This window comes from Coregonus clupeaformis, unplaced genomic scaffold (genome assembly GCF_020615455.1).
Source record: "Coregonus clupeaformis isolate EN_2021a unplaced genomic scaffold, ASM2061545v1 scaf1082, whole genome shotgun sequence".
NCBI classification, from domain to species: domain Eukaryota; kingdom Metazoa; phylum Chordata; class Actinopteri; order Salmoniformes; family Salmonidae; genus Coregonus; species Coregonus clupeaformis.
The window spans coordinates 84891-108135 of record NW_025534536.1 but is presented as its reverse complement, the minus strand read 5'-3'; the positions used below and the strand labels follow the sequence as shown (position 1 = coordinate 108135).

Sequence of the window (23245 nt, the reverse complement as noted above, 5' to 3'; positions counted from 1 at the left end):
TGGTAAGTGTTCTACTGGTAAGTGTTCTGCTAGGGAGTGTTCTACTGGTAAGTGTTCTACTAGGGAGTGTTCTACTGGTGAGTGCTCTACTGGTGAGTGTTCTACTGGGGAGTGTTCTACTGGTGAGTGTTCTACTGGGGAGTGTTCTACTGGTAAGTGTTCTACTAGGGAGTGTTCTACTGGTGAGTGTTCTACTGGGGGAGTGTTCTACAGGTTAGTGTTCTACTGGGGGAGTGTTCTACTGGTGAGTGTTCTACTGGTGAGTGTTCTACTAGGGAGTGTTCTACTGGTGAGTGTTCTACTGGGGAGTGTTCTACAGGTTAGTGTTCTACTGGTGAGTGTTCTACTGGGGAGTGTTCTACTAGGGAGTGTTGAGACAATAATGAGGCTATATACAAGGAGTACCAGCACTGAGTCAATGGGCAGGAGTACTTGGTAGTCGAGGTAATTGAGGTAATATGTACATGTAGGTAGGGGTAAAAGTGACTAGTCAATCAGGATAGATAATAAACAGAGTAGCAGCAGTGTTGGTAGTTGAGGTAATATGTACATGTGGGTAGGGGGTAAAAGTGACTAGTCAATCAGGATAGATAATAAACAGAGTAGCAGCAGTGTTGGTAGTTGAGGTAATATGTACATGTAGGTAGGGGTAAAAGTGACTAGTCAATCAGGATAGATAATAAACAGAGTAGCAGCAGTGTTGGTAGTTGAGGTAATATGTACATGTAGGTAGGGGTAAAAGTGACTAGTCAATCAGGATAGATAATAAACAGAGTAGCAGCAGTGTTGGTAGTTGAGGTAATATGTACATGTAGGTAGGGGTAAAAGTGACTAGTCAATCAGGATAGATAATAAACAGAGTAGCAGCAGTGTTGGTAATTGAGGTAATATGTACATGTAGGTAGGGGTAAAAGTGACTAGACAATCAGGATAGATAATAAACAGAGTAGCAGCAGTGTTGGTAATTGAGGTAATATGTACATGTAGGTAGGGGTAAAAGTGACTAGTCAATCAGGATAGATAATAAACAGAGTAGCAGCAGTGTTGGTAGTTGAGGTAATATGTACATGTAGGTAGGGGTAAAAGTGACTAGTCAATCAGGATAGATAATAAACAGAGTAGCAGCAGTGTTGGTAGTTGAGGTAATATGTACATGTAGGTAGGGGTAAAAGTGACTAGTCAATCAGGATAGATATTAAACAGAGTAGCAGCAGCGTATGTGAAGAGTGTGAAAGTGTGTCTATTTGTGAGTGTGTGTGGCGTCAATATGCATGTGTGTGTGAGTGTATGTAGTGTGTAAGTGTGTGTGTGAGTGTGTGTGTTGGAGTGTCACACTCTCCCACTGAGCCCCAGGAGCCCCTGGCTGGTGGCTGCTATCAGTTGCCATGCTGCCCAGCCCCGGGGATCTGGGAAGGTGGGGTCAATTCCTAGGGAGTATGGCAGTCTGGCTAGGGCCCTCCCTCAACCAGCCCTCCAGGCCCAGGCCCCAGGGCCCTCTCCTCAACCAGCCCTCCAGACCCCAGGGCCCTCTCCTCAACCAGCCCTCCAGGCCCAGACCCCAGGGCCCTCTCCTCAACCAGCCCTCCAGGCCCAGACCCCAAGGCCCTCTCCTCAACCAGCCCCCCAGGGCCCAGGGCCCAAGGCCCTCTCCTCAACAAGCCCTCCAGGGCCCAGGGCCCTCTCCTCAACCAGCCCTCCAGGGCCCAGGGCCCTCTCCTCAACCAGCCCTCCAGGCCCAGGGCCCAGGGCCCTCTCCTCAACCAGCCCTCCAGGGCCCAGGGCCCTCTCCTCAACCAGCCCTCCAGGCCCAGGCCCCAGGGCCCTCCCCTCAACCAGCCCTCCAGGGCCCAGGGGCCCTCCCCTCAACCAGCCCTCCAGGGCCCAGGGCCCTCTCCTCAACCAGCCCTCCAGGGCCCAGGGCCCTCTCCTCAACCAGCCCTCCAGGGCCCAGGGCCCTCTCCTCAACCAGCCCTCCAGGGCCCAGGGCCCTCCCCTCAATCAGCCCTCCAGGCCCAGGCCCCAGGGCCCTCCCCCTCAACCAGCCCTCCAGGGCCCAGGGCCCAGGGCCCTCTCCTCAACCAGCCCTCCAGGCCCCAGGGCCCTCTCCTCAACCAGCCCTCCAGGGCCCAGGGCCCTCTCCTCAACCAGCCCTCCAGGGCCCAGGGCCCTCCCCTCAACCAGCCCTCCAGGCCCAGGCCCCAGGGCCCTCCCCTCAACCAGCCCTCCAGGGCCCAGGGCCCAGGGCCCTCCCCTCAACCAGCCCTCCAGGCCCAGGCCCCAGGGCCCTCTCCTCAACCAGCCCTCCAGGGCCCAGGGCCCTCCCCTCAACCAGCCCTCCAGGGCCCAGGGCCCTCCCCTCAACCAGCCCTCCAGGCCCAGGCCCCAGGGCCCTCTCCTCAACCAGCCCTCCAGGGCCCAGGGCCCTCCCCTCAACCAGCCCTCCAGGCCCAGAACCCAGGGCCCTCACCTCAACCAGCCCTCCAGGCCCCAGGGCCCTCCCCTCAACCAGCCCTCCAGGCCCAGAACCCAGGGCCCTCTCCTCAACCAGCCCTCCAGGCCCAGACCCCAAGGCCCTCTCCTCAACCAGCCCTCCAGGCCCAGACCCCAGGGCCCTCCCCTCAACCAGCCCTCCAGGCCCAGACCCCAGGGCCCTCTCCTCAACCAGCCCTCCAGGTCCCAGGGCCCTCTCCTCAACCAGCCCTCCAGGTCCCAGGGCCCTCTCCTCAACCAGCCCTCCAGGGCCCAGGGCCCAGGGCCCTCCCCTCAACCAGCCCTCCAGGCCCAGGCCCCAGGGCCCTCCCCTCAACCAGCCCTCCAGGGCCCTCTCCTCAACCAGCCCTCCAGGGCCCTCTCCTCAACCAGCCCTCCAGGCCCAGGCCCCAGGGCCCTCCCCTCAACCAGCCCTCCAGGGCCCTCTCCTCAACCAGCCCTCCAGGGCCCTCTCCTCAACCAGCCCTCCAGGCCCAGGCCCCAGGGCCCTCCCCTCAACCAGCCCTCCAGGGCCCTCTCCTCAACCAGCCCTCCAGGGCCCTCTCCTCAACCAGCCCTCCAGGGCCCTCTCCTCAACCAGCCCTCCAGGCCCAGGCCCCAGGGCCCTCTCCTCAACCAGCCCTCCAGGGCCCTCTCCTCAACCAGCCCTCCAGGGCCCTCTCCTCAACCAGCCCTCCAGGGCCCTCTCCTCAACCAGCCCTCCAGGCCCAGGCCCCAGGGCCCTCTCCTCAACCAGCCCTCCAGGGCCCTCTCCTCAACCAGCCCTCCAGGGCCTTCTCCTCATCCAGCCCTCCAGGGCCCTCTCCTCAACCAGCCCTCCAGGGCCCTCTCCCTCAACCAGCCCTCCAGGGCCCCTCTCCTCAACCAGCCCTCCAGGGCCCCTCTCCTCATCCAGCCCTCCAGGGCCCTCTCCTCAACCAGCCCTCCAGGGCCTTCTCCTCATCCAGCCCTCCAGGGCCCTCTCCTCAACCAGCCCTCCAGGGCCCTCTCCTCAACCAGCCCTCCAGGGCCTTCTCTCAACCAGCCCTCCAGGGCCCTCTCCTCAACCAGCCCTCCAGGGCCTTCTCCTCAACCAGCCCTCCAGGGCCCTCTCCTCAAACAGCCTCTCCGGACCACAGTTCTGGGAACTAAACCTGACGTTGCTATTTTTACCCCAGAGAGAGGTAACATGCCACGTTAATTAATCAGAGAATATTTCTTCATTTCCAGAGGAGAATGTTCCTGGGCGTTTATAGGAAATAGTTCCTAGACATTTCTATGGTTTATTTTACTGTGAAATACCACCGCTCCGTCTCACATCGTTGGCTGAACTATATTCACCTCCTGGTGTCCATTCCTTAATCCATAAGGAAAAAGGCTTAATACCTGGAAGGACTGATTGCCATAGGTGGTTAAGTGGCATAAATGTGATGTTTAGGGACTCTCCTCTCAACTGACAGTGTGATGGTAGTGTTTGCCAAAGTTAGCGCGACACCGAGCGTGATCGTGTGAGATGGTGCGAGGGTGACGAGCTCTCACACAACGTGCAACAGTCTGGTCATCTCGCTCCAATGATCTCATATTTAATATATTCTTTGGTCATCATCTTCAGTCAGTCAGATAGAGGTGTGGTAGCGCGAGCTGCTTTAGGTGGGGCAGTATTCCTCCGTGGATAATCATACTGGTCCAAGAACGTCTTCAAAACAACACCATGCCAGGAAGCAGAAAGAAAAGCCACACTCAGAACTATATCACACTAACCATAATTACTACGTGTAATTAGTATCATTCAGAGGTATCACACTGTGTCACGAATTCAGCCGAGGCTGCCCCTCCTCCTTGCTCGGGCAGGTTTCGGCGTTCGTCGTCACCGGCTTACTGGCCACTACTGCTCCATTTATCATCACTCCATTTGTCTTGTCTTGTCAATCACACACACCTGGTAGTCATTCCCTCATTAGTCTGTGTATAAGTGTTCCCTCTGCCCCCTTGTCCTTTGTGAGTGATTGTTCATTGTGAGAGTGAGTAGCTCGGTTGAGCTACTCTTTCCTTGTATGTAGCCAAGGTGGATTTTTCCCTTGTGCTAGTTTAGTTTTGACGCTTGCTGCACTTTATTCATGTACACTGAATAAACTCTGGATTTCTGTGTTTTACCTCATGCGCCTCACACCTCATCACAGAATCACTCACCTGAATCACTCACCTATTCAAAGGCCTGCCGCCTCCTTCCCTCTGCCCGGTCTCCCCACGGCTCTGCAAACTGCACTCACGGGGTACCAGAACTCTCTCCGCCACTCCTCTACGAACCTAACGCCATTTCAGTGTGTTTTAGGTTATCAACGGTTCTGGCACCGTGGCACCAGAGCCAGACCGAAGCTCCTGCGGTGGATGACTGGTTTTGGCGCGCGGAGGAGACGTGGAATGCTGCCCATGTTCACCTCCAATGCGCCGTGCGTTGTCAGAAGGAAAACGCTGACCTTCACCGCAGTGAGGCCCCCGTCTTTGTACCGGGGGAACGGGTCTGGCTCCCGACCCAGAATCTGCCCCTCCGCCTGCCCTGCCGGAAGCTGAGCCCGCGGTTTATAGGGCCATTCAAAGTCCTGAGGAGAATCAACGAGGTCACATATAGGTTATTATTCCCCCTGATTACCGTATTAACCCTCGTTTCATGTGTCTCTCCTCAGGCCGGTGGTGGCTGGTCCGCTCCAGGGGTCAGAGGTGCGGGAGGTCCCTCCACCTCCTTTGGACATCGAGGGGCACCAGCGTCCGTTCCATACTGGATTTAAGGCGCCGGGTGGGGGGCCTTCATACCTCGTGGAGTGGGAAGGGTACGGTCCGGAGGAACGGTTCTGGGTCCCGGTGAGGGATATCCTCGATCCCTCTCTGTTGAGGGACTTCCATCGTCAATTTTTAACATTTAAGTCATTTAGCAGACACTCTTATCCAGAGCGACTTACAAATTGGTGCATTCAACTTAGGATAGCCAGTGGGACAACCACCCTTTTTTTTATGGGGGGTAGAAGGATTACTTTATACTATTCCAGGTATTCCTTAAAGAGGTAGGGTTTCAAGTGTCTCCGGAAGGTGGTCAGTGACTCCGCTGTCCTGGCGTCATGGGGGAGCTTGTTCCACCATTGGGGTGCCAGAGCAGCGAATAGCTTTGACTGGGCTGAGCGGGAGCTGTGCTTCCGTAGAGGTAGGGGGCTAGCAGGCCAGAGGTGGATGAACGTAGTGCCCTCGTTTGGGTGTAGGATCAGAGCCTGAAGGTAAGGAGGTGCCGTTCCCCCTCACAACTCCGTAGGCAAGCACCATGGTTTTGTAGTAGATGTGACCTTCAACTGGAAGCCAGTGGAGTGTGCGGAGGAGTGGGGGTGACATGAGAGAACTTGGGAAAGTTGAACACCAGACGGGCTGCAGCGTTCTGGATGAGTTGTAGGGGTTTAATGGCACAGGCAGGGAGCCCAGCCAACAGCGAGTTGCAGTAATCCAGACGGGAGATGACAAGTGCCTGGATTAGGACCTTTGCCGCTTTCTGTGTAAGGTAGGGTCGTACTCTGCGAATGTTGTAGAGCTTGAACCTGCAGGATCGGGTCACTGCTTTGATGTTAGCGGAGAACGACAGGGTGTTGTCCAGGGTCACGCCAAGGTACTTTGCACTCTGGGAGGAGGACACAATGGAGTTGTCAACCGTGATGGCGAGATCATGGAGCGGGCAGTCCTTTCCCGGGAGGAAGAGCAGCTCCGTTTTGCTGAGGTTCAGCTTGAGGTGGTGATCCATCATCCACACTGATATGTCTGCCAGACATGCAGAGATGCGATTCGCCACCTGGTTATCAGAAGGGGGAAAGGAGAATATTAATTGTGTGTCGTCTGCGTAGCAATGATAGGAGAGACCATGTGAGGATATGACAGAGCCAAGTGACTTGGTGTATAGAGAGAATAGGAGAGGGCCTAGAACTGAGCCCTGGGGACACCAGAGCACGTAGTGCGGAGACAGATTTTCGCCACGCCACTTGGTAGGAGCGACCTGTCAGGTAGGACGCAATCCAAGAGTGAGTAGCGGCGGAGATGCCCAACTCGGAGAGGGTGGAGAGGAGGATCTGATGGTTCACAGTATCAAAGGCAGCGGATAGGTCTAGAAAGACGAGAGCAGAGGAGAGAGAGTTAGCTTTAGCAGTGCGGAGAGCCTCCGTGACACAGAGAACAGCAGTCTCAGTTGAATGACCAGTCTTGAAACCTGACTGGTTTGGATCAAGAAGGTCATTCTGAGAGAGATAGCAGGAGAGTTGGCTAGAGACGGCACGCTCAAGAGTTTTGGAGAGAAAAGAAAGAAGGGATACTGGTCTGTAGTTGTTGACATCGGAGGGATCGAGTGTAGGTTTTTGAGGAGGGGTGCAACTCTCGCTCTCTTGAAGACGGAAGGGACATGGCCAGCGGTCAAGGATGAGTTGATGAGCGAGGTGAGGTAAGGGAGAAGGTCTCCGGAAATGGTCTGGAGAAGAGAGGGAAGGGATAGGGTCAAGTGGGCAGGTTGTTGGGCAGTGTGAGCAGGACCATCGGTGTCATTTTGACTTATGTAAATGAGGATCGGATGTCGTCAACCTTCTTTTCAAAAATGGTTGACGAAGTCATCCACAGAGAGAGAGGAGGGAGGGGGAGGAGGAGGATTCAGCAGGGAGGAGAAGGTGGCAAAGAGCTTCCCTAGGGTTAGAGGCAGAGGCTTGAAATGTAGAGTGGTAGAAAGTGGCTTTAGCAGCAGAAACAGAGGAAGAAATGTAGAGAGGAGGGAGTGAAAAGATGCCAGGTCCGCAGGGAGTCTAGTTTTCCTCCATTTCCGCTCGGCTGCCCGGAGTCCTGTTCTGTGAGCTCGCAATGAGTCGTCAAGCCACGGAGCAGGAGGGGAGGACCGAGCCGGCCGGAAGGATAGGGGACATAGAGAGTCAAAGGATGCAGAAAGGGAGGAGAGGAGGGTTGAGGAGGAAGAATCAGGAGATCGGAGGGAGAAGGATTTAGCAGAGGGAAGAGATGATAGGATGGAAGAGGAGAGAGTAAGCGGGAGAGAGAAGCGAAGGTTGCGACGGCACATTACCATCTGTGTAGGGGCAGAGTGAGTAGTGTTGGAGGAGAGGGAGAGAGAAAAAGGATACAAAGTAGTGGTCGGAACTTGGAGGGAGTTGCAGTGAGATTAGTAGAAGAACAGCATCTAGTAAAGATGAGGTCAAGCGAGATATCACACTAACCATAATTACTATGTGTAATTAGTATCAGTATATGTGGGTTAGAATATCACATGAATTCAAAACCCAAGTAAGGCATCAAATTACAAGTACGAGCGGAAGAATAAAGCCTTTGATACAGAACAGTCACTGTATCGACGTTATAAAGACATACTAAAGTCAATAGGAGACACCTGGCTGGTGCCTGTAGGAACCACATCAAACACCACCTCTCTGTCCACAACATGGTGATTCAATTAGAGCCGTAAGGCCTCACTTTCAGCAGAGCACACGTGCGCGAACACACACACACCACACACATTCAGAAATGTTCTCACACAGACAGAGAGCTTGGTGGACACGAACAGCGTAAAAAATATTTACAAGACGAAATTGTAGCGGTGTGTGTAGTGTGAGAGTGACTGGGCCCTGTGTGGTCTGAATACCAGCCCAGCTAGCAGCAGAACCCCCTGTATACTGTAATTCATGTTTTGGATCTCCACCAACTATTGCAGGCCGGGAAAAGATCATCAGGGAGCGGATATAGGGGGAAGGGGAGGGGGGGGAGGGGGGACGACATCACCCCCACTTCCTGTGAGCTCCAAGCCTGGCATGCACTTCATGTGTTGATCCTCTGTAGTTCAATTGGTAGAGCACGGCGCTTGTAACGCCAGGGTTGTGGGTTCGATTCCCGGGACCACCCCATACGTAAAAATGTATGCACGCATGACTGTAAGTCGCTTTGGATAAAAGCATCTGCTAAATAGCATATTATTATTATTATATTATTATTATATTATATTATATGTGGACAAAACCACCTATTGTCAGATATATTAATACCGTAAAGACCTTAATAAACCAATAAGCTTGATCCCTCATGTCTCCAAGAGCTCCAAGCCTGGCTGCACTTCATGGACTAAACCACCTATTGTCAGAGATATTAATACCGTAAATACCTTAATAAACCAATAAGCTAGGTCCCTCATGTCTCTAAGTCAGAGAATCACTAGAGGAGGGGGGGCTGTGAGTGTTGACAACAAGACATAGTGCTTACAGGTCATCTCCAGGCTAACCACTAACAGTCACTAATAGTCTGGGAAATAGTCTGGGAAATAGTCTGGGAAATAGTCTGTTCATAGTCCGGGTAGTAGTCTGGGTAATATTCTGGATAATAGCCTTTCCTCTCTCTCTCTCTCTCTCTCTCTCTCTCTCTCTCTCTCTCTCTCTCTCTCTCTCTCTCTATTTCTCTCTCTCTCCTCTCTCTCGCTCTCTCTTTCTCCCTCTCTCCCTCTCTCCCTCTCTCCCTCTGTCTCTCTGTCTCTCTGTCTCTGTCTCTCTGTCTCTCTGTCTCTCTGTCTCTCTGTCTCTCTCTCTCTCTCTCTCTCTCTCTCTCTCTCTCTCTCTCTCTCTCTCTCTCTCTCTCTCTCTCTCTCTCTCTCTCTCTCTCTCTCTCTCTCTCTCTCTCTCTCTCTCTCTCTCTCTCTCTCAGCCTAACTACCTCCCTGACGAACTGAGCCCCATATATTGCCTTCCTCCTCCCCTCCTCCTCCCTCCTCCTCCCCTCCTTATCCCCCCGTTACCCTCTAAATTCACCTCCAGGCCTTCAACCCCCCTGTTGTAACACAGGCTGGGTGATGACTGGATAGAGGCTGGGAGGAAGGCTAGGGGGTGAAGGTGAGGGGAAGTACCAATCATGCCTCCCCAGCCCAGAGCTCACTCTGCTGGGGTCAGGTTACCCCTGTCTCCCCCCTTTCTCCCCCACCACAGGCGGGCAGCTCCTGTTCCTGCTTCCCAGCGGGAGGTCCCTCCCTCCCTCCCTCCCTCCCCCCTTCATCCCCTTCACTCCCAGCCTCCTGTTCCCCTCTCTCCAGCCTCCTGCTTCCCACTCCCAGCCTCCTGCTTTCCACTCCCAGCCTCCTGCTTCCCACTCCCAGCCTCCTGCTTCCCCACTCCCAGCCTCCTGCTTCCCACTCCCAGCCTCCTGCTTCCCACTCCCAGCCTCCTGCTTCCCACTCCCAGCCTCCTGCTTCCCACTCCCAGCCTCCTGTTCCCCTCTCTCCAGCCTCCTGCTTCCCACTCCCAGCCTCCTGTTCCCCTCTCTCCAGCCTCCTGCTTCCCACTCCCAGCCTCCTGTTCCCCTCTCTCCAGCCTCCTGCTTCCCACTCCCAGCCTCCTGTTCCCCTCTCTCCAGCCTCCTGCTTCCCACTCCCAGCCTCCTGTTCCCCTCTCTCCAGCCTCCTGCTTCCCACTCCCAGCCTCCTGTTCCCCTCTCTCCAGCCTCCTGCTTCCCACTCCCAGCCTCCTGTTCCCTCTCTCCAGCCTCCTGCTTCCCACTCCCAGCCTCCTGTTCCCCTCTCTCCAGCTTCCTGCTTCCCACTCCCAGCCTCCTGTTCCCCTCTCTCCAGCCTCCTGCTTCCCACTCCCAGCCTCCTGTTCCCCTCTCTCTCTCTCCCCCTCCCTCCCTCCCTCCCTCCCTCCCAGCCTCCTGTTCCCTCTCTCTCTCTCCCTCCCTCCCTCCCAGCCTCCTGTTCCCCTCTCTCCAAGCCTAACAGTCGTGATGGAGCTGGTCTGTGGACCAGAACGACACACGGGCTGTCACCACTCTACACCTCCGTAACTTGGGTAGCCCACCTCAATGCTTGGCTTATGGAAATATGTACCCGCTCTCTGACCCTCACCTAAGACCTTGTGAGGTAGTTGTAGTGTGGTAAGAAGTAGCAGTGTGATGGGGTAAGTTATCCAGGAGGTAGCGACATGCTAGGCTAATGTGGTCAGTAGTGGAATAGGTTCTGTAGCAGTGTGATGGGGTAAGTTATCCAGGGAGGTAGCGACATGCTAGGCTAATGTGGTCATAGTGGAATAGGTTCTGTAGCAGTGTGATGGGGTAAGTTATCCAGGGAGGTAGCGACATGCTAGGCTAATGTGGTCATAGTGGAACAGGTTCTGTAGCAGTGTGATGGGGTAAGTTATCCAGGGAGGTAGCGACATGCTAGGCTAATGTAGTCATAGCGGGATAGGTTCTGTAGCAGTGTGGTGACGTCAGGTGAAACCATCTCCCTCTCCTCACCCTCAACCCAGCTCCCTGAAGCTGTTCACCTGAAGCTGGGGTTCACCTGGAACTGGGGTTCACCTGAAGCTGGGGTTCACCTGGAACTGGGGTTCACCTGAAGCTGGGGTTCACCTGGAACTGGGGTTCACCTGGAACTGTGGTTCACCTGAAGCTGGGGTTCACCTGGAACTGGGGTTCACCTGAAGCTGGGGTTCACCTGGAACTGGGGTTCACCTGAAGCTGGGGTTCACCTGGAACTGGGGTTCACCTGAAGCTGTTCACCTGGAACTGTGGTTCACCTGAAGCTGGGGTTCACCTGTTGATAACTCCAGGAGTTGAATCACTGAAACCAGGTGCTGTCTTCCACTTCACTGTAAGCTTCCTGTTAGAATCCTTCTGCTAGCGGCAGTGACAGCAGCACTACTAATCAACTGATCTGGAGAAAGAAACCCAGTGTGTGTTAGAATCCTTCTGCTAGCGGCAGTGACAGCACTACTAATCAACTGATCTGGAAGAGAAACCCAGTGTGTGTTAGAATCCTTCTGCTAGCGGCAGTGACAGCAGCACTACTAATCAACTGATCTGGAAGAGAAACCCAGTGTGTGTTAGAATCCTTCTGCTAGCGGCAGTGACAGCAGCACTACTAATCAACTGATCTGGAAGAGAAACCCAGTGTGTGTTAGAATCCTTCTGCTAGCGGCAGTGACAGCAGCACTACTAATCAACTGATCTGGAAGAGAAACCCAGTGTGTGTTAGAATCCTTCTGCTAGCGGCAGTGACAGCAGCACTACTAATCAACTGATCTGGAAGAGAAACCCAGTGTGTGTTAGAATCCTTCTACTAGCGGCAGTGACAGCAGCACTACTAATCAACTGATCTGGAAGAGAAACCCAGTGTGTGTTAGAATCCTTCTGCTAGCGGCAGTGACAGCAGCACTACTAATCAACTGATCTGGAAGAGAAACCCAGTGTGTGTTAGAATCCTTCTACTAGCGGCAGTGACAGCAGCACTACTAATCAACTGATCTGGAAGAGAAACCCAGTGTGTGTTTTATGTTGTGAAATCCCAGCATCAGCGCCACTGTGCTCCTCCAAACTGTCATGAGTCCACACACAGATTGGCTCTCTCCTTTTTGCTTCACAATCAAACCCGTTGAGGTAAAACCCACACGGCCTATTTTCCTATTCAGAAACCTGGTGACCTTAAGCACTCAAAAACATTTCCAAACCCCCTGCCTAAACAACTAAGAGTAGTTCAATCCATCGGTCCAACAGTCCATGGGTCCAGGAAAACCCTGCGGAGTCCAGAATGGCACCCTATTCCCTATATAGTGCATTACTTTAGGACTAAGGCACCCATAGGGCTCTGTTCAAAAGTAGTGCACTACATAGGGAATAGGGTGCCATTTGGGCCTGGAACCCCTGTCAGAGGGTAGGCTGCTGACTGTTAGTATCAGGGAGAACACACATTCCTGAGTTTTGATTGAGCGTGTCTTAAAATAACTCTGCTGAAGGACTTTACATTCATTTTTCCACACCTTCGACTGAACAAAACTTTCCAGTGAATTATGTAATGTCATCCTCATGACGTCCCGACTCACCACTGTACTGCAGCCCAAACCCTCTCCCCTCAATTCAGCACAGCACCCTCTTTAGGTCAGAGACGGTATGACAACATCTCTCTCTCTCTCTCTCCCTCCCTCTCTCTCTGTCTCTCTCTCTCTCTCTCTCTCTCTCTCCCTCCTTCTCTCTCTCTCTGTCTCTCTCTCTCCCTCCCCCTCTCTCTCTCTGTCTCTCTCTCTCTCTCTCTCTCTGTCTCTCTCTCTCCCTCCTTCTCTCTCTCTCTTTGTCTCTCTCTCTCCCTCCCTCTCTCTCTGTCCCTCCCTCTCTATCTCTCTCTCTCTCTCTCTCTCTCTCTCTCTCTCTCTCTCTCTCTCTCTCCCTCTCTCTCTGTCTCTCTGTCTCTCTCTCTCTCTCTCTCCCCCCCTCTCTCTCTGTCTCTCTCTCTGTCTCTCTCTCTCCCTCCCGCTCTCTCTGTATCTCTCTTTCTCTCTATCTTTCTCCCCCCCTCTCTCTCTCCTTCCTCTCACACTATTTCCAACCAATGAACCGCCACATAAACAGTTGATAGAAAAGAAGCTGACAGGAATGTAACCAGTCCATTTATTGGAATCATTCTGTACCAATGTGTGGCCTACTATGGGTGTAGATCAGCTCCATAACCTGTAGTGGGATATGAAGAGTTGTTGTGAGCTGGTTGTGCTTTGGGGGTTGTAGAAGTCTCTGAATCTAATACACCAAATATCGCCTAGCAACAGGTTTTTTTTATTGCTTCGTGCAGCTTTATTCAGCTAAACATCCTTAACTTCTTAACACCCGCCCGCTTAACCCAGAAGCCAGTTGCACCAATATGTCGGAGGAAACACCGTTCAACTGACGACCGGAGTCAGCCTGCAGGCGCCCCCGGCCCGCCACAAGGAGTCGCTAGAGCGCGATGAGCCAAGTGAAGCCCCTCCCCCCCGGCCAAACCCGCCCCTAACCCGGATGACGCTGGGCCAATTGTGCGCCGCCCTATGGGACTCCCGGTCACGGCCGGTTCTGACACAGCCTGGGTTCGATCCCAGGCTGTAGTGACGCCACAGCACTGCGATGCAGCGCCTTAGACCGCTGCGCCACTCGGGAGGCCTAGAGAGAACGTTTTCTCTGTGTGTGTAAGAACGTGCATCCACGTGCGTTTGTTGGCCAGTTAGCACTCTGTGTGTGATGGCTGGTGGACTGAGGGAGGTCTAAGAGCAGAGCTGAGTGTCCTTATATAATACAGCTTGGATTGGAACAGGAAGCAGAGGCCAGTTAGCACTCTGTGTGTGATGGCTGGTGGACTGAGGGAGGTCTAAGAGCAGAGCTGAGTGTCCTTATATAATACAGCTTGGATTGGAACAGGAAGCAGAGGCCAGTTAGCACTCTGTGTGTGATGGCTGGTGGACTGAGGGAGGTCTAAGAGCAGAGCTGAGTGTCCTTATATAATACAGCTTGGATTGGAACAGGAAGCAGAGGCTGTGTCCCAAATGGCCCCCTATTCCCTAAATAGAGCACTTCTTTTGACCAGGACCAATAGGGAATAGGGGGCCATTTGGGACTCAGGGATAATGGATGTCGGCCTTTGATTACCCCCACAGTACCAGGCCACAGAGTGATTACCCCCACAGTACCAGGCCACAGACTGATTACCCCCACAGTACCAGGCCACAGGTAGAGGTCTCACTGATTACCCCCAGAGTACCAGGCCACAGGTAGAGGTCTGAGTGATTACCCCCACAGCACCAGGCCACAGGTAGAGGTCTGAGTGATTACCCCCAGAGTACCAGGACACAGGTAGAGGTCTGAGTGATTACCCCCACAGTACCAGGCCACAGGTAGTGGTCTGAGTGATTACCCCCAGAGTACCAGACCACAGGTAGAGTTCTGAGTGATTACCCCCAGAGTACCAGGCCACAGGTAGAAGCCACTCTCTCACCATCCATAACCATCCAGGAGACTCATGTCACATGGGGAAGCCACTCCCACACCATCCATAACCATCCAGGGACTCATGTCACATGGGGAAGCCACTCGGCCACACCATCCATAACCATCCAGGAGACTCATGTCACATGGGGAAGCCACTCCCACACCATCCATAACCATCCAGGAGACTCATGTCACATGGGGAAGCCACTCCCACACCATCCATAACCAGTCTTTCTTCCCCTCACCATGTCTTCATCTCCTCTGTGACTAACCCCATACCAATGCTCTGGAGGAAGCCTTGGTCAGGAGCCCTTTGGGATCTTCTGTAGCTCTGTAGTTCTGTAGTTCTGTAGTTCTGTAGTTCTGTAGTTCTGTAGTTCTGTAGCTCTGTAGTTCTCTAGTTCTGTAGTTCTGTAGTTCTGTAGTTCTGTAGTTCTGTAGTTCTGTAGTTCTGTAGCTCTGTAGTTCTGTAGTTCTGTAGTTCTGTAGCTCTGTAGTTCTGTAGTTCTGTAGTTCTGTAGCTCTGTAGTTCTGTAGTTCTGTAGTTCTGTAGTTCTGTAGTTCTGTTGTTCTGTAGTTCTGTAGTTCTGTAGTTCTGTAGTTCTGTTGTTCTGTAGTTCTGTAGTTCTGTTGTTCTGTAGTTCTGTAGTTCTGTAGCTCTGTAGTTCTGTAGTTCTGTAGTTCTGTTGTTCTGTAGTTCTGTAGTTCTGTAGTTCTGTAGTTGTCTAGGCTCCACACCAGTGAAGAAACCCTCAGACCAGACCAGACCCAGACAGGAGAAGCCTCCTACACCCACTCAGGTGGTCTGCAACAGCCACCCAGACCCAACAGAACGACTGTTCCCAGAAATCCCACAGCTGGGTGTGTGTCCGGATTACTCAGCAGCGACAGCATGACTGTACCTACCAGAGAAAAGGGGGAGAGACTCCCTCTCCATCCCTCCCCCTCTCCCTCTCTCTCTCTTTCCATCATGACATCATGTAGGAATATCACAGTGACTGACGCGGTCACAGAGTAATAAACGCCTGACCTGCTCTCTAGACCTCTTCTCTGAGGGGGTCTCTGGTGTTCCGGAGGGGAAGTGGGTTTTCTTTACTACCTCCGCATAGAGGTGACCTGCTCTCTAGACCTCTTCTCTGAGGGGGTCTCTAGTATTCCGGAGGGGAAGTGGGTTTTCTTTACTACCTCCGCATAGAGGTGACCTGCTCTCTAGACCTCTTCTCTGAGGGGGTCTCTGGTGTTCCGGAGGGAAGTGGGTTTTCTTTACTACCTCCGCATAGAGTGACCTGCTCTCTAGACCTCTTCTCTGAGGGGGTCTCTAGTATTCCGGAGGGAAGTGGGTTTTCTTTACTACCTCCGCATAGAGGTGACCTGCTCTCTAGACCTCTTCTCTGAGGGGGTCTCTAGTGTTCCGGAGGGGAAGTGGGTTTTCTTTACTACCTCCGCATAGAGGTGACCTGCTCTCTAGACCTCTTCTCTGAGGGGGTCTCTAGTATTCCGGAGGGGAAGTGGGTTTTCTTTACTACCTCCGCATAGAGGTGACCTGCTCTCTAGACCTCTTCTCTGAGGGGGTCTCTAGTGTTCCGCGGAGGGGAAGTGGTTTTCTTTACTACCTCCGCATAGAGGTGACCTGCTCTCTAGACCTCTTCTCTGAGGGGGTCTCTGAGTGTTCCCGGAGGGGAAGTGGGTTTTCTTTACTACCTCCGCATAGAGGTGACCTGCTCTCTAGACCTCTTCTCTGAGGGGTCTCTAGTATTCCGGAGGGGAAGTGGGTTTTCTTTACTACCTCGCATAGAGGTGACCTGCTCTCTAGACCTCTTCTCTGAGGGGGTCTCTAGTGTTCCCGGAGGGGAAGTGGGTTTTCTTTACTACCTCCGCATAGAGGTGACCTGCTCTCTAGGACCTCTTCTCTGAGGGGTCTCTAGTGTTCCGGAGGGGAAGTGGGTTTTCTTTACTGCCTCCGCATAGAGGTGACCTGCTCTCTAGACCTCTTCTCTGAGGGTCTCTGGTATTCCGGAGGGGAAGTGGGTTTTCTTTACTACCTCCGCATAGAGGTGACCTGCTCTCTAGACCTCTTCTCTGAGGGGGTCTCTGTGTTCCGGAGGGAAGTGGGTTTTTCTTTACTACCTCCGCATAGAGGTGACCTGCTCTCTAGACCTCTTCTCTGAGGGGTCTCTGGGTATTCGGAGGAAGTGGGTTTTCTTTACTACCTCCGCATAGAGGTGACCTGCTCTCTAGACCTCTTCTCTGAGGGGGTCTCTAGTATTCCGGAGGGGAAGTGGGTTTTCTTTACTACCTCCACATAGAGGTGACCTGCTCTCTAGACCTCTTCTCTGAGGGGTCTCTAGTATTCCGGAGGGGAAGACAGCGCCGGAAGAAGATGGCTGCCGTTTTTACAGCCCTCTAACCAATTGTACTATTTGTGTGTTTTTCCGCGTTATTTGTAATTTATTTTGTACATAATGTTTCTGCCATCGTCTCTTATAACCAAAGAGAGCTTCTGGACATCAGGACAGCGATTACTCACCTGGTATTGGGCGAAGACTTTTTCTTCAACGAGGCGTTCGCGAAGGATATTCTACAAACACCCATACAAGGCCCAGATCCCCGTCATTCGCGTGAGGAAGAAGACGGAGATATCGTGGACGCAGATCCGGGGTGCCTTGTAAAGGATCCGGCCGGCGAACCGAGTAAACTGCCTCTCCCATCAATCCTATTAGCCAACGTTCAGCTTTTGAGAATAAAATGGACGATTTAAGATTACGGTTATCCTACCAACGGGACATTAAAAACTGTAATATCTTATGTTTCACGCGAGTCGTGGCTGAACGACAACAATGACAACATTCAGCTAGCAGGCTATACGCTACATCGGCAGGACAGAACGGCAGACTCTGGTAAGACAAGGGCGGCGGTCTGTGTATATTTGTAAACAACAGCTGGTGCACAAAATCAAATACTAAGGAAGTCTCAAGGTTTTGCTCGCTCTGAGGTAGAGTATCTTATGATAAGCTGTAGACCACACTATTTACCAAGAGAGTTTTCATCTATATTTTTCATAGCTGTCTATTTACCACCACAAACCAATGCTGGCATTAAGATTGCACTGGAATGAGTTGTACAAGGCCATTAATCAACAGGAAACGCTCATCCAGATGCAGCGCTCCCAAATAGCCCGGGGACTTTAATGCAGGGAAACTTAAATCCGTTCTACCTCATTTCTACCAGCATGTTAAATGTGCAACCAGAGGGGAAAAACTCCTAGACCACCTTTACTCCACACACAGAGACGCATACAAAGCTCTCCCTCGCCCTCCATTTGGCAAATCTGACCATAACTCTATCCTCCTGATTCCTGCTTATAAGCAAAAACTGCAAGCAGGAAGCACCAGTGATTTGGCTAATAAAAAAGTGGTCAGATGACGCAGATGCTAAGCTACAGGACTGTTTTGCTAGCACAGACTGGAACAGTGTTCGGGATTCTTCAGACAGCATTGAGAGTACACCACATCAGTCACTGGCTTCATCAATAAGTGCATCGATGATGTCGTCCCCCACAGTGACCGTACGTACATACCCCTAACCAGAAGCCATGGATTACAGGAAACATCCGCGACTGAGCTAAAGGGTAGAGCTGCCGCTTTCAAGGAACGGGACTCTAACCCGGACGCTTATAAGAAATCCCGCTATGACCTCCGACGAACCATCAAACAGGCAAAGAGTCAATACAGGTCTAAGATTGAATCATACTACACTGGCTCTGACGCTCGTCGGATGTGGCAGGGCTTGGAAAACTATTAACAGACTACAAAGGGAAGCACAGCCACGAGCTGCCCAGTGACACAAGCCTACCAGACGCAGGCTAAACCACTTCTATGCTCGCTCGAGGCAAGCAACACTGAAGCATGCATGAGCGCACCAGCTGTTCTCGGACGACTATGTGATCACGCTCTCCGTAGCCGATGTGAGTAAGACTTTTAAGCAGGTCAACATTCACAAGGCCGCAGGGCCAGACGGATTACCAGACGTGTACTCCGAAAGCATGTGCTGACCAACTGGCAAGTGTCTTCGGCGGACATTTTCAACATGTCCCTGACTGAGTCTGTAATACCAACATGTTTCAAGCAGACCACCATAGTCCCCCGTGCCCCAAGAACTCTAAGATAACCTGCCTAAATGACTACCGACCCGTAGCACTGACGTCTGTAGCCAAGTGAAGTGCTTTGAAAGACTGGTCATGGCTCACATCAACAGCATAATCCCAGAAACCCTAGACCCACTCCAATTTGCATACCGCCCCAACAGATCCACAGATGATGCAATCTCTATCGCACTCCACACTGCCCCCTTTCCCACCTGGACAAGAGGGAACACCTACGTGAGAATGCTATTCATTGACTACAGCTCCAGCATTCAACACCATAGTACCCTCTAAGCTCATATAAGCTAAGGATCCTGGGACTAAACACCTCCCTCTGCAACTGGATCCTGGACTTTCTGTGCGGGCCGCCCCCAGGTGGTAAGGGTAGGTAACAACTACATCTGCCACACTGATCCTCAACACGGGGGGCCCCTCAGGGGTGCGTGCTCAGTCCCCTCCTGTACTCTCTGTTCACCCATCACTGCATGGCCAGGCACGACTCCAACACCATCATTAGTTTACCGACGACACAACAGTGGTAAAGCCTGATCACCCACAACGATGAGACAGCCTATAGGGAGGAGGTCAGAGATCTGGCCGTGTGGTGCCAGGACAACAACCTCTCCCTCAACGTGACCAAGACAAAGGAGATGATTGTGGACTACAGGAAAAAAAAGAGGATGAACGCCCCCATTCTCATCGACAGGGCTGTAGTGGAACAGGTTGAGAGCTTCAAGTTCCTTGGTGTCCACATCACCAACGAACTATCATGGTCCAAACACACCAAGACAGTCGTGAAGAGGGCACGACAATCCTATTCCCCCTCAGGAGACTAAAAAGATTTGGCATGGGTCCTCAGATCCTCAAAAAATTCTACAGCTGCACCATCGAGAGCATCCTGACTGGTTGCATCACCGCCTGGTATGGCAACTCGCTTGGCCTCTGACCTCAAGGCACTGGCAGAGGGGTAGTGCGTACGGCCCAGTACATCACTGGGGCAAAGCTCCCTGCCATCCAGGACCTCTATACCAGGCGGTGTCAGAGGGAAGGCCCTCAAAATTGTCAAAGACTCCAGCCACCTAGTCATAGACTGTTCTCTCTGCTACCGACGCAGCGGTACCGGAGTGCCAAGTCTAGGGTCCAAAAGACTTCTCAACAGCTTCTACCCCCAAGCCATAAGACTCCTGAACAGCTAATCATGGCTACCCGAACTATTTGCACTGCCCCCCACCCCATCCTTTTTACGCTGCTGCTACTCTGTTAAGTATTTATGCATAGTCACTTTAACTCTACCCACATGTACATATTACCTCAACTACCTCAACTAGCAGTGCCCCCGCACATTGACTATGCAAACGTACCCCCCTGTATATATAGCCTCTCCCTACTGTCACTTTATTTTACTGTATATATAGCCTCCCTACTGTCACTTTATTTTACTTCTGCTCTTTTTTTCTCAACACTTTTTTTGTTGTTGTTTTATTCTTACTTTTTGTTTAAAATAAATGCACTGTTGGTTAAGGGCTGTAAGTAAGCATTTCACTGTAATGTCTGCACCTGTTGTATTAGGCGCATGTGACCAATAAAATTTGATTTGATTTGATTTGATTTGATTTTCTTTACTACCTCCGCATAGAGGTGACCTGCTCTCTAGACCTCTTCTCTGAGGGGTCTCTGGTGTTCCGGAGGGAATGGGTTTTTCTTTACTACCCCTCCGCATAGAGGTGTGACCTGCTCTCTGGGACCTCTTCTCTGAGGGGGTCTCTAGTGTTCCCGGAGGGAAGTGGGTTTTCTTTACTTCACCTCCGCATAGAGGTGACCTGCTCTAGACCTCTTCTCTGAGGGTCTCCAGTGTTCCCGGAGGAAGTGGGTTTTCTTTACTACCTCCGATAGAGGTAGACCTGCTCTCTAGACCTCTTCTCTGAGGGGTCTCTAAGTGTTCCCGGAGGGGAAGTGGGTTTTCTTTTTTTACTACCTCCACATAGAGGTGACCTGCTCTCTAGACCTCTTCTCTGTGAGGGGGTCTCTAGTGTTCCCGGAGGGAAGTGGGTTTTCCTTTACTACCTCCCTTTGCATAGAGGTGACCTGCTCTCTAGACCTCTTCTCTGAGGGGTCTCTAGTGTTCCGGAGGGAAGTGGGTTTTCTTTACTACCCCTCCGCATAGAGGTGACCTGCTCTCTGGAGCCTCTTTACTCTGGAGGGGTCTCTAGTATTCGGAGGGGAAGTGGGTTTTCTTTACTACCCTCCGCATAGAGTGACCTGCTCTCTAGACCTCTTCTCTGAGGGGTCTCTAGTATTCCGGAGGAAGTGGGTTTTCTTTACTACCTCCCGCATAGAGGTGACCTGCGTCTCTAGACCCTCTTCTCTGAGGGGGTCTCTAGTATTCGGAGGGAAGTGGGTTTTCTTTTTTACTACCTCATAGGAGGTGACCTGCTCTCTAGACCTCTTCTCTGAGGGGTTCTCTGGTGTTCCGGAGGGGGAAGTGGGTTTTCTTTACTGCCTCCGCGATAGAGGTGACCTGCTCTCTAGACCCTCTTCTCTGAGGGGGTCTCTGGTATTCCGGAGGAAGTGGGTTTTCTTCTACCTCACATAGAGGTGACCTGCTCTCTGGAGACCTCTTCTCTGAGGGGGTCTCTCAGTATTCCGGAGGGTGGGTTTTCTTTACTACCTCCGATAGAGGAACAAATGTACAGGTTTAGGGACACACACACACACACACACACACACACACACACACACACACACACACACACACACACACACACACCACACACACACACACACACACACACACACACACACACACACACACACACACACACACACACACACACCACACACACACACACACACACACACACACACACACACACACACACACACACACACACACACACTTACACCCACCCCCCCAGAGGGTTACATCCCCTCCTGCACCCTTTGTGAACAGACACCCTCCTTCTCTGATGGCTTCTCTGTCTGTTTGCACCGAGCCAGGTGCTGCGTCAACAAGCTGTAGTACTGAAAACCTCCCCTGCTCCTCTGCTCCCTGCTCTCTGCTCCCTCCTGCTCCCTGCTCCCTGCTCCTCTGCTCCCTCGCCCCTGCCCTGCTCCCTGCTCCCTGCTCCCTGCTCCCTGCTCCCTGCTCCCCTGCTCTCTGCTCTCCCTCTGCTCCCTGCTCCTGCTCCTGCTCCCTGCTCCCTGCTCCCCTGCTCCCTGCTCCCTGCTCTCTGCTCTCTGCTCCCCTGCCCTCTGCCCCTGCTCCCTGCACTCCCTGCTCCCTGCTCCTGCTCCCTGCCTCCCCTGCTCCCCTGCTCCCTGCTCCCCTGCTCCCTGCTCCCTGCTCCCTGCTCCCTGCTCCTGCTCTCTGCTCTCCCTGCTCTCTGCTCCCTGCTCTCTCCCTGCTCCCTCTCTGCTCTCGCCTCCCTGCCCCTGCCCGGGATGTTAGCAGGGACGCTAAGGTGGGATTTGAAATATTGTTCTTGGAAGTTTCTCTCCCCATTCTGAACTGTAGTGGCTGCATCATATATTCAACAGTTTCAGGGCATTTTTAAGTGAACACGGAACTATTAAAATCCCCAACTTTCTGCAGAAGGTTTTTCATTTGTAGCCTATAATATAGCGTTTCTCTGCTCAGTGTCTGTCAGGACTTTCCCACCATTTGAAGGGATCAGTCGGTGTAGACAGAGTTTAGGTAGTTTGAAGGGATCAGTCGTGTAGACAGAGTTTAGGTAGTTTGAAGGAATCAGTCGGTGTAGACAGAGTTTAGGCAGTTTGAAGGGATCAGTCGGTATAGAGCAGAGTTTGGTAGTTTGAAGGGATCGTTGGTATATACAGAGTTTAGGTAGTTTGAAGGGGATCAGTCGGTATAGACAGAGTTTAGGTAATTTAAGGGATCAGTCGGTATAGACAGAGTTTAGGTAGTTTGAAGGGATCAGTTGGTATATACAGAGTTTAGGTAGTTTGAAGGATCAGTCGGTTATAGACAGAGTTTAGGTAGTTTGAAGGGATCAGTAGGTGTGAGACAGAGTTTAGGTAGTTTGAAGGGATCAGTCGGTATAGAAGCAGAGTTTAGGCAGTTTGAAGGGATCTGTCGGTATAGACAGAGTTTAGGTAGTTTGAAGGGATCAATCGGTATAGACACAGAGTTTAGGTAGTTTGAAGGGATCAATCGGTATAGACAGTTTAGGTAGTTTGAAGGGATCAGTCGGTGTAGACAGAGTTTAGGTAGTTTGAAGGGATCAGTCGGTATAGACAGAGTTTAGGTAGTTTTGAAGGGATCAGTCGGTGTAGACAGAGTTTAGGTAGTTTGAAGGGATCTGTCGGTATAGACAGAGTTTAGGTAGTTTGAAGGGATCAGTCGGTGTAGACAGAGAGTTTAGGTAGTTTGAAGGGATCAATCGGGTATGAGACAGAGTTTAGGTGTTTGAAGGGATCAGTCGGTGTAGACAGAGTTTAGGCAGTTTGAAGGGATCAGTCGGTATAGACAGAGTTTAGGGTAGTTTGAAGGGATCAGTAGGTGTAGACAGAGTTTAGGTAGTTTGAAGGATCAGTTTAGGTATAGACAGAGTTTAGGTAGTTTGAAGGGATCAGTCGGTATAGACAGAGTTTAGGTTGTTTGAAGGGATCAGTCGGTATAGACAGAGTTTAGGTAGTTTGAAGGGATCAGTCGGTATAGACAGAGTTTAGGTAGTTTGAAGGATCAGTCGGTGTAGACAGAGTTTAGGTAGTTTGAAGGGATCAGTCGGTGTAGACAGAGTTTAGGTAGTTTGAAGGAGATCAGTGGTATAGACAGAGTTTAGGTAGTTTGAAGGATCAGTCGGTATAGACAGAGTTTAGGTAGTTTGAAGGGATCAGTAG

At 52.2% G+C, this 23245-nt stretch overlaps 1 protein-coding gene across 1 annotated transcript; it reads left to right on the top strand.

Annotated features, from left to right (window-relative positions):
- Window positions 1-1385: 1385 nt before the first annotated feature.
- LOC123486235 (basic proline-rich protein-like) lies at window positions 1386-3621 on the top strand. The gene is made up of 2 exons (XM_045217505.1): window positions 1386-1414; window positions 1509-3621. Exons 1-2 carry the CDS (start codon window positions 1386-1388, stop codon window positions 3619-3621), a joined length of 2142 nt encoding a protein of 713 aa, XP_045073440.1.
- The last annotated feature ends 19624 nt before the right edge of the window (window positions 3622-23245 follow it).